Here is a 10,757-nt window from a genome sequence, read left to right as displayed (position 1 = left end):
TGCATGACATGGGTGCACTTACCTACATGCAGGCAATACACGCATACACATAAAATAAAATAAATAAAAATATTTTAAGTTTAAAAAAAGAAATAAAAATCTATATACTCATAACAGGCAAAAAGGAGAAACCCACATGTCTACCAGTTGATGATGGTATAAACAAAATGTGGTCTGTCCATTTGATGCTCTCTCTTTCTCTCTCTCTCCCTTCTTCCTTTGTACCTCCTTCCCTTTCTTTTCCCCCAGCTCTCTCTCTCTCTCTCTCTCTCTGTGTCTCTATCTCTGTCTCATGTTTCTAGCCTCACTATGTGTCCCAGACTGGTCTGAAATTCACTATAGAACCCAGGCTGGCCCCAAATCCACAACCCTCCAGTTTCAGCCTCTAGAAAGCCAGGATAAAGAAGTGATGCATGGGGCTGGAAAGATGGTTCAGCTGGTAAGGAAGCTTGCTGCCAAGCCTACTGACCTGAGTTCAGTCCTTCCTGGAAGAGAACCAACTCCTGCAAGTTGTTTTCTAACCCCCATGTATGTGACATGCACACATACATACACACAAATAAATAAATGTAAAAATACATATAAAGAACTGATACATGGGGCTGAAGAGATAGCTCACTGGTTAAGAGCATTTGCTGCTCTTGCAAAGGATCCAAACTTGGTTCCCAGCAACCACGTGGCAGCTCACAATTGTATGAAATTCCAGTTCCAGGGGATCTGATGCCCTCTTTTAGCTTCCTCAAGCTCTTGCATGTATGTGATGCACATAAACTCATACCACATGCACATAAAACATTTTAAAAATGAGTAAAAATTTAAAAGCCCCAAGCTATAGGAGTAAAAAAAAGAACTGATACACGCTATAACATGAATGAACCTTGTCACCTAGGAAGCAGTAAAATGCCAATAGATATGATTCTATTCACATTGTATGATTCCATTCAGAAGGAAGACATCTGTTGAGACCAAAAACAAATCAATAGTTGCCTGTGACATGGGTACATTGAGGGGAATGGAGTTACTGCTAATGTCTACCGGGGTTTTTTGGTGGTCATGGGGTTATGAACATAATGAAAATTTGGTCATAGCAATGTTTGCATAGCATGTGCATATCCTAAAAACCACTGATTTATGTACTTTAAAAGATTTATCAGGGCTAGAGAGATGGCTCAGCACTTAAGAGGCCTCTGCTCTGCCAGAGGACCTGGTTTGGTTCCTAGCACCCACATGGTGGCTCACAACTATGATACAGCTGCACTTATATACATGCAGGCAGTACCCTCATACACATAAAAAATAATAAATAAGGCCAGATGTGGTGGCACACGCCTTTAATCCCAGCACTTGGGAGGCAGAGGCAGGCGGATCTTTGTGAGTTTGAGGCCAGCCTGGTCTACATAGTGAGTTCCAGGACAGCTGGGGCTACAAGGAAACCCTGTCTCAAAAATACTAAATAAATAAAAATAAAAATAAATAAAATACTAAAAAATAAAATAAATATGGCATATAAATTTGTTCTCAGTAAAATAATAAATATGGCATATAAATTAGTCTCAGCAAAATAATTTTGTGTTTGACCTTTGCTAAAGGGATAAGAAGTGGTATTACAATTGTTTTGCAAAAACCTCACAATTTCTGGGGAATACTGTTCTTCTTAGAGAAAATTATGTGATTTGAAATCTCATTTTCCTTCCCAGCAGCGATAATGTTGAGTGGATCCCCACAAAGGTGAACTGCACGAAGATCACAGCAACAAAGTGTGACTTCACCAGAGACGGCCCCCTAACAGGCTTCTCCCCACTTAGCACTGTTTTCCTACGTGTTCGAGCTGAGCAAGGAAATCGTACCTCTGCCTGGGTGATGATGCCTTCGTTTCAATACTACCGTAATGGTAAGAGAACTTAGGTATAAAATGTACTCTGTAGGTTAGAGGGATGGCTTAGGGGTTAAAAGTGCTGGTTGCTCTTGCAATGGACTGGAATTCGGTTCTCAGGACCCACATGGAGTGGCTCACAGTGCCTGTAACTCCGGGTCCAGAGAATCCAATACCCTCTTCTGGCCTCCTGGGACAATGGACACACACACACACACACACACACACACACACACACACACACACATTTTTAAATAAAATAAAATCTTTAAAAAGAAATGTATAAGCCAGGCGTGGTGGTGTACACCTTTAATCCCAGCACTCCGGAGGTAGAGGCAGTTGGATCTCTCTGAGTTCAAGGCCAGCCTGGTCTACCTATTCAGTTCCACGCCAGCTGGGGCTATAGGGAGACCCCATCTCAAAAAGACAAAAAAAGAAAAGAAAAGAAATGTATAATTGGGTGTGGGCCTTTAACCAGCACCCAGGAGGCAGAGGCAGATCTCTGTTGATTTAAGGTCAACCTGGTCTATATAGTGAGTTTCTAGCCAGCCAGGGCTATACAGTGAGACCTTGCCTTAAAAAAAAAAAAAAAAAAACTTTTTTGAGGGAGGGAGGAGATGCATACTGAAGTATTTGCAGATGAAAAGATGGGGCTATCTTGGGCTAGGGATGTAGCTCAGTTGGTGGAATACTTGCCAAGCATTCTTGAAGCCTGGGGTTCAGTTCCCAGCACCTCACAAACCAGGCATGGTGGCATGTGCTTGCAGTCCCATCACATAGGCAGAGGGAAGAGGATCAGAAGTTCAAGGTCGTCATTGGTTACACAGTCAGTCTGAGGTCAACCTGGGACTTTGTCTTAGGGAAAAAAAAATTTTTTTTTTTTTGTCTTTTTGAGACACGGTCTCCCTGTAGCACCAGCTGGCCTGGAACTCACTATGTAGACCAGGCTGGCCTGGAACTCACAGAGATCTCCGCCTGCCATTGCCTCCCGAGTGTGCCACCAAGCCTGGCCAATGTGCTGTCTTTAAGACACCTGTGATTTGTTCAAGACTGGAACAAGGACACAGTATATGAGCACTGAAATAAAAAGTAAAATAAAATGTAAAAGCCAGGTGTGGTGGCTGTAACCCCAGCACTTGGGAGGCCAAGGTAGGAGAATTGCTACAAGTTTGAAGCTAGTCTGGATTACAAAGTGAGTTAGTTTTAAAAAAAAAAAAAATCAAGGGCTAAAAAGATGGCTCAGCGGTTAAGAGCACTGGCTGTTCTTAGAGAGGACCTGGGTTCAGTTCCCAGAACCAACATGGTGGGTAACAAAGGTCTGTAACTCCAGTTCCAGGAGATCTGGTGCCCTCTTCTGAGAGGAAGGAGTAAGGAAGGCAGTGTGGGGGAAGAGGCAATATCACCTCTGGCTTCCATTTCTTCACTTTTCTTTCTATTTTTAGACAGGGTCATACATATTCCAAGCTGTCCTTCAACTCATTACATAGTACAGGATGACCCTTGAGCTTCTGATCATCCTGCATTCACCTCCCAAGTGCTGGCACTATAGGTGTTTACCACACTCAGTTTTGTGTAGCTCTGAGGACTGAGCTCAGAACTCCATACGTGCTAATTAAAGTCTCCCATCTTGTCGTGTGGCTAACCCAACCTGACTATTACATGGATCTGTGTGAACACATGAGCACAGTCCATGCTGTCAGAAAGCACTTTCACTGGCTACCCAGATTTACTATGGTGACTTATCTCAGTTATTATGTTGAAGCTCACAAGAACCTAGGAAGCAAACATTAGTAAATATAAACCAGACACACAGTGGCATGTACCTATCGTCCCAGCGACTCTGGAGTCTAAGGTGGGAGGATGGCTTGTGCCCAAGAGTTGAAGATCAGTCTGGACAACCTAATGAGACCTTGTTCAAAACAAAATCACTTTTTCTAAGTGGGTCAAATGTACTCAGTGGCTAGTCATGTATAATTCCTATTGCACTAATGGTCAGTGGAATTAAAAAGAAAGCCCAACTTTCACAATCACTGCCTCAAAGGGATAACAGGTTGGATTCTTTTGAAATGCAGGAATGGTTCTTGCTACTTCAATACCCAAAAGTTGAATTCACATAGCCACTACAGAAAAAAAAAAAAAAAAAAGTCTTGACAGAGTTTAAATCGAAAAAATTGGCTTCATATCCTCTCTAATGACTCACATGTCCTTTTGCCTACATTCCATCCTGCCTTATCACCTAACGTTACCCTCTCTTGGTCTCCTTTCTAAGTGTTATACTATACCCACACTCATAGATGTTCACATGTATACATTAAGGCTAAGGTCTGTATATGGGGGAGACCATGTTCTTTTTCTTTATTTGGGTCTCAGTATTATACTTTCCAGATCCATCCATTTTCCTGCAGATTTCAAATCTTATAAATCTTCACTCTGAATGAAAACTTGACCTTTGATTTACTTTCCCGTTTTGTTTCTATGGGACTCTGATGTCTGCCACGTTAGCCATCTGTAATTATTGTGTATGGTCAAATGACTCTCAACTGAGAAACAGCATCACAGCTGGGACCATAAACACCTGGCAGAAGGCCATATTCTTGAGATCCCAAATGCAGTGGTTCTTGTAATTGAGCATGTTTCTCCCAGGTGGTGACCAGGAAACAACTCCTATGGAATTGTTATAACAGATTCTGGCTCTGGGGACTGAAGAGATGGCTTAGCGGTTAAGAACACTGGCGGCACTTGCAAAGGACCCCAGTTCAGATCCCAACACCCACAGGGCGGGTAACTCCGTTCCAGGGGATCCAGTGCCCTCTTCTGACATCCTCGAGCATTGCACGACACGAGTGCACTTACATACATTCAGCCAATACACTCATACTCATAAAATAAAAATAATAAAGAAAATAATTTTAAAAAAAGATACTGGCTCTGGGGCCTTTCAGCTGGGAGAATTCTGCACCTCCCTGATATGGCCTTAATCTTGGTACTGAACTGTTTCTTGGAGGTAATGGACTTGTTCTGGGCCACAGGTGGACCCTTCCTTCTATTTGGAAATTGACTCTTGGATTTGTGTGCACTGGAGTACAGTCTCATTGCATGTATGTTCACACACTATGTATACATGTGTAAAGTTTATAATATACACGCAATATGCATATATACAATATACGTGAACAGTGCAAATTGTCTCTGTATATTTACATGAGGGTTTGTTTGTAATTCTATTTCAGTTACTGTCGGTCCTCCAAAAAACCTCTCAGTGACCCCAGGAGAAGGCTCCCTCATCATCCACTTCTCCCCACCCTTTGAGCACACCAGTGTTGCCATTTTTGAGTATCATGTCCGTTACTGGGAAAAAACAGGAATCCAACAGGTAAGAATGTTTTTCTTCTTTGTTTCAATTCTCTCTTCCTTAGAGTTTCTGATTTAGGAGAGGAAAACTTTCACATGGGCCTGGAGACCAGGGGCCCCCAGTGTCTACTGGAGCTTCAACCCTGGAGCCTGTTTTAAAACCTGTGTTGCTGTTCCCTGAGCCTTTTCAAAACCCAGCTTGCTACTTGCTGCCTCACTGCACTGAGCTCTCCCCCTGGCAGATGGATCTGAAGGGCCTCTCTTTGGTGTCACCCATGCCTGCCATCTGGGGTCTAGACTTTGCTAGTTCCTTTGATGTGTTTGCCATATCTGGACTTTGGGGAAGATCCTAGTTGCCTATTTCCATCCAAACCATTTATATAGTTAAGCCAGGCAGACTGCAGTAGATTTGGAATTTCATTTCAGTTCCTATCGGCCCTCAAGAAAACATCTGGGGTCTGGAGAGATGGCTCAGGGGTTAATAGCACTGGCTACTCTTGAAAAGGACCTGGGTTTGGTTCCTAGCACTCATATGGAGGCTAACAACCCTTCAGTTCCAAGGGATCCAGTGCCCTCTTCCAGCCTCCACTGGCATTACACACATGGGTGCACTTATATGCAGGCAAAACACTCTGATATATGGCCACAGTCTGCAAGGCTTATCTATGCAGATAGTTTGAATGGATTGCAAAGAGGCTCTATGTGACTAGATGGGGAAAGGAAGAGCGCATTCCAGGGAGCAGTCCCTGCAGGCACAAGAAAGCTTGGCACACAAGGGACATCTTGGGTACTTTGATCCATATAAGCCACCCAATAGGTGTGGCTGGCAGGAAGGCTGATGGGCATCAGAGCCCAGGGACGAGGTCAGCCCTGGACAACTGGGGTCTAGCTCTCGCCTATAAATTCTTATAGCCACTTTGACCAAAACTATAGAGGAATGAGCATATTTCTCTTCAAACCAGAAGCAGTTTGGGAATTAAAGGAACATGATTTCCTAGAACATCTCTCAGTTGACTAACTGAGATCTTGATCTCTAGGTTACATTAACCTTAAGATCAAGGTATTTATTTTATTTGTATATGTGTGCTATATGCATGTGTGTACAGGTTCTCATATCTATGCATGCTTGTGTGGAGGTCAGAGGTCACGTCCAGTGTCCTCCTCTATTGCTCACCATCTTGTTTTTTGAGACAGGGTCTCTCACTGAACCTAGAGCTCACCATTCAGCTAGGCTGGCTGGTTGGTGGGCCCTGGGGATTGACCTATCTTAACCCCCAGTGCTGGTATTATAGGCATATATCAGCATGTCCACATCTGTGAGGGGGGGTCTTTTTGAAACAGGCTCTCCCTGTAGCCCCAGCTGGCCTGGAACTATGTAGACCAGGCTGGCCTGAACTCACAGAGATCTACCTGCCTCTGTTTGCCAAGTGCTGGGACTTCAAGCGTGCACCACCATGCCCAGCACAAATGTCCAGATCTTTATGTGAGTGCTAAAGAGCTGAACTCAGGTCTTCATGCTTATATACGAAGAACTTTACCCATTGAGCTAGCTCCCTAGCCCAAGATGTTAATTTTAAAGAAGAAAATTTTATGATAGAAATTAAAATTTGTGGGGCAGGAGAGATGGCTCAGTGGTTAAGAGCATTTGACTGTTCTTGCAGAAGACCTGGATTCAAATCCTAGCACCCACATGGTGGCTAGCAGCTGTCTGTTACTCCAGTTCCAGGGGATCTGATGACCTCTTCTGTCTCTGCGGGCACTGCACAACATGGGTGCACTTACATACATGCAGGCAATATACTCATATACACAAAATAAAAATAAGTAAATCTAAAAAAAAGAAATTAAAATTTGTTAAAGTTTTTTTGTGTGAGTTGGAAGAATCACTGGAAAGCTAAACGTCTGTCCAAGTGGTTTACTTGTGTGGCTATGGTGTTGTTTGTATAGGTGAAAGGCCCTTTCCAGAGCAACTCCATTGTACTGGATAATTTGAAGCCATTCAGAGTGTACTGTTTACAAGTTGAAGCACAGCTAGTTGTGAAAAGCCAAGGTATCCATAAACCTGGGCATTTAAGCAACACATCTTGCCACGAAACAAGAGCAGATGGTAAGACGTACCTTCATTTATCCTTTATGTGCTGCACAAAAGAATGCTCCTGAAATAGAAAGGTGGAGGTGGCGGGTGGAGGCAGCAGAGGCCAGAGAGGTATGTTATTTAATGTAATTTATTTTTACGTTGCCATCTGCAGCAGTAAGGGCTGCCAGTCAGTCTCGCTGCCGTATACAGGACTGCCTTCACTAGGCTGAGTAGCCCCTCTCCAAAATGTTTGGGACCGGACGTATGTCAGCTTGGGATTTTTTTTTTTTTTTTAATTTCAGAATTTAGAGTATTTATATATACATCATGAGATACCTTGGGGATGAGATCCAGGAGTTTTACCTGTGAGCCATCACATAATGTTAGGTTCCACTTGTTGTATCCTGACAAAGTTTTGGATTTTGAGGCAGAATTTTTCAGATTTAGGATGCTCAGCCTGATTTCATGGATTTAAGCATTCACAGCTGGAGCAGAGTTGGGGAACCTGTCTATTTCACTAGGATATATGATTAAAGCAGTGGTAGATTTAGAATGAACTGACATTTGTATCTTGCTTACTTTTATGTCATCTTCTTAGCCTCCACCAAGTTGCAGCAAGTCTTCCTGATCTCCCTGGGCACCTTCTTAGTGCTGTTGATGCTGTCTGGGGCCTGTTTCTTCCTGTTCCTGAAATACCAAAGCCTGGTGAAATACTGGTTTCACACTCCACCAAGCATCCCGGTACAAATAGAAGAGGTAAGCACACACGTGTAAGCAAGCGACACATTGGCGACCACTGCCACCTCATCATCCTTAAGGCTGCCTGCACCAGTGGACAGAGCTATGAGCACAGAGAATTGAACTTAGAATGGTACAGCAAAGTCTGGGCAGGGTGGCACACACCTGTAATCCCAGCTACTTCAGAGGCTGAGAAGGGAGGTCTGTGAGTTCAAGCCAAGCTTGGGCTTCACAGCAGGTCCCTCATCTCAAAAAAAAGAACATGATACAGTTATTTAAAATAATCATTATGTGCCTCTCAGGTAGAACCACAGGCTGAGCCCTGGTCTGAGTCAGCTCTGTGGGGCATGAATCTAAGTTTTTGGTACACTTTCTTGGGAAAGTGTGAAAAACCTACCAGAGGTCACTGACATTACATGAGAATTATGAATCAGGTTTCACTTTGGTGTCTGGGGTTTCACAAGCTTTTATTCTTGGTTTTGTTTCACTTGTTTTTGTTCTGAGTCAGCCACAAGTCCACACTATTCAGTACCTTTTAGCATCGCTAGGAGCTTCAGGGAGGAGTTTCTCGGTAGCTTGGTAAGTTTATGGCTAAGAAGGAACAAAAGGAAAGTTCAGGGCTGTGAGCCATCTCCTCACAGTGAGGACCCCCTACCAGAGCTCCTGAGAGCCCTCAGGACTCTGCACATCTGTCCTGTGCAAACCTCCAGAAAGAGGGGCTGAGAACAAAGCTTGAGAACATTCCCTCCTTGACTCTGTTGTGACTGAATGAGAGGTCCCCTAAAGTTACTTTTTTTTAAATTTTTATTTATTTTTATTTTATATGTATGTGTGTATTGCCTGCATGTAGTAAGTGCACCAGTGTCGTGCAATGCCTACGGAGCTCAGAAGAGGCTGTCAGATCCCTTGGGACTGGAGTTACAGACAGTTGTTAGCTGCCACGTGGGTGCTGGGATTCGAACCTAGGTCTTCTTCAAGAACAACCAGTGTTCTTAACTGCTGAACCATCTCTCCAGCCATATAGTTATTTTTTAAAATTCTATTTTGGGTGAGGTAAGGTAGAGATCAGAGGACAACTTGAGCAAGTTTAGTCTCTCCTTCCACCATGTAGAACTCAGGCTTGGCAGGCAACAAGCACCTTTACTCACTGAGCCATCTCCCTACCCAAAAGTTGTATTTCTTCTGTGTGTAGAGATTAGTAATCCACAAAGCCTACATTGAGGAGAGAGCTCTATTTGCTTCCCCTGGATTCTGGCTCTTCAGGGTTCATTAGTTGAACATGGTTGGCCCTGGAGGTAGGTGTTTTGTTATCTTTTCTTTACAATGCTGGGAACGGAACCCAGGCTCTTGTACTTGTTAGACAAGCACTTTACCACTGAGCTACATCCCCAGCCCTGTCCTTGGATCCATGTTAATTACTACTGAGATGATGGGTGAAGTATGCAAGTATTAGAAGTAATTTCAGGGCTGGGCATGTGGCTCAGAAGAAAATTATGTGCTTAGCATGTGCCAGACCCTGGGCTTGGTCCCCAGTATGATAATAATAATTTCATTGGTGGATAAAGTTATGCCTAAATAAAAAATGACTATACCAACCAGATATAAAGTAAGACCTGGTGTGTGAAACTAATAAACTAATAATAGTTTTGGCTTTCAACCTTTCCTAGTATTTAAAGGACCCAGCTCAACCCATCTTGGAGGCTCTGGACAGAGGCAGTTCACCAAAGGATGACACCTGGGACTCTGTATCCATCATCTCCTTTCCAGAAAAGGAGCAAGAAAATATGCTTCAAACACTGTGAGCCAAGTCCCTGCTTGCCCCGGAGGACACTGAGCAAGGACACTGTTGATACTCTGCCTGGACTCCACAGAGACAAGTGCCTGACTTTTGCCTCAGGAAGACCTTTCAGTGCCCAGTGCCGGGGGTAGGGGGGGCGCAGATGGCATATTATTTCTTCATTAAGAAGTTTCTGACTCCAGACTGCAGGCTGGAAAGATGGCTCAGATGGCTCAGTGGTTAAGAACATTGGCTGCTCTTGCAGAGGACCCAAAGTTCAGGTCCCAGCACTCACTCGGCAGCTAACAACTGTCCGTAACTCCAGTTCCAGGGGGATCTGATGCTCTCTTCTGGCCACCATGGGCATTGCATGCAGGTGGTACACTTACATACATGCAGTCAAAACACTCATAAACATAAAAGAACATTTTCTTTGGGGGGGGGCGGTTCTTTTTGAGACAGGGTCTCCCTGTAGCTCCTCCTGGCCTGGAACTCACTATGTAGACCAGGCAGGCCTTGAACTCACAGAGATCTGCCTGCCTCTGCCTCCCAAGTGCTGGGACTACAGGCGTGTGCCACCAAACCCAGCACAGAACATTTCTTTCAAATTAAAAAAAAATTGTTTCTGACTCATACAAGTGTATAGGAGTATTTAGAAAAATATCTCAGAAAAATTAAGGTTTCTCTTAAACACTAAAAAGGCATATTATGGTTGGCTGGTAAGGCTTTGCAGACCTGCAGTGTTTTCCTTGTTGGTTGGCCCAGGCTTTAAAGAGACTGGGCCATTATCTTAACACTGGGAGATGAGCTGTCCCAGCCTGTCATAATGAGGGACCCTTAGTGGCCCCTTCATGTCCAATCAGGTGGCTTAAATGTGTGTCATGTTGGGCAGGGGACATACCTCAGGTTTGCCTAATGTGTCCAAGATCCTAGATTCCATC

The 10,757-nt window shown here is 43.9% G+C and overlaps 1 protein-coding gene across 2 annotated transcripts in view; it reads left to right on the top strand.

Annotated features, from left to right (window-relative positions):
* The window catches only part of Ifngr2 (interferon gamma receptor 2), a 24,191-nt gene extending 14,042 nt beyond the window's left edge, over positions 1-10,149 (top strand). Inside the window, exons 3-7 of one of the 2 annotated variants that reach the window (XM_017798897.2) lie at positions 1,701-1,891; positions 5,104-5,246; positions 7,172-7,331; positions 7,900-8,057; positions 9,707-10,149. In XM_017798897.2, the coding sequence (XP_017654386.1) occupies positions 1,701-1,891; positions 5,104-5,246; positions 7,172-7,331; positions 7,900-8,057; positions 9,707-9,841 (787 nt within the window). In that variant the 3' untranslated portion in view covers positions 9,842-10,149. Of the gene's footprint in view, positions 1-1,697; positions 1,892-5,103; positions 5,247-7,171; positions 7,332-7,899; positions 8,058-9,706 lie in introns of both variants that reach the window. The other variant, XM_008835962.3, reaches the window with a different exon arrangement.
* The last annotated feature ends 608 nt before the right edge of the window (positions 10,150-10,757 follow it).

The sequence above is a fragment of the Nannospalax galili genome, unplaced genomic scaffold, assembly GCF_000622305.1.
Source record: "Nannospalax galili isolate Female #2095 unplaced genomic scaffold, S.galili_v1.0 scaffold136, whole genome shotgun sequence".
Classification (NCBI taxonomy): Eukaryota; Metazoa; Chordata; class Mammalia; order Rodentia; family Spalacidae; genus Nannospalax; species Nannospalax galili.
The sequence above is the reverse complement of the archived record's forward strand: the minus strand, read 5'-3'. Positions and strand labels throughout refer to the sequence as shown.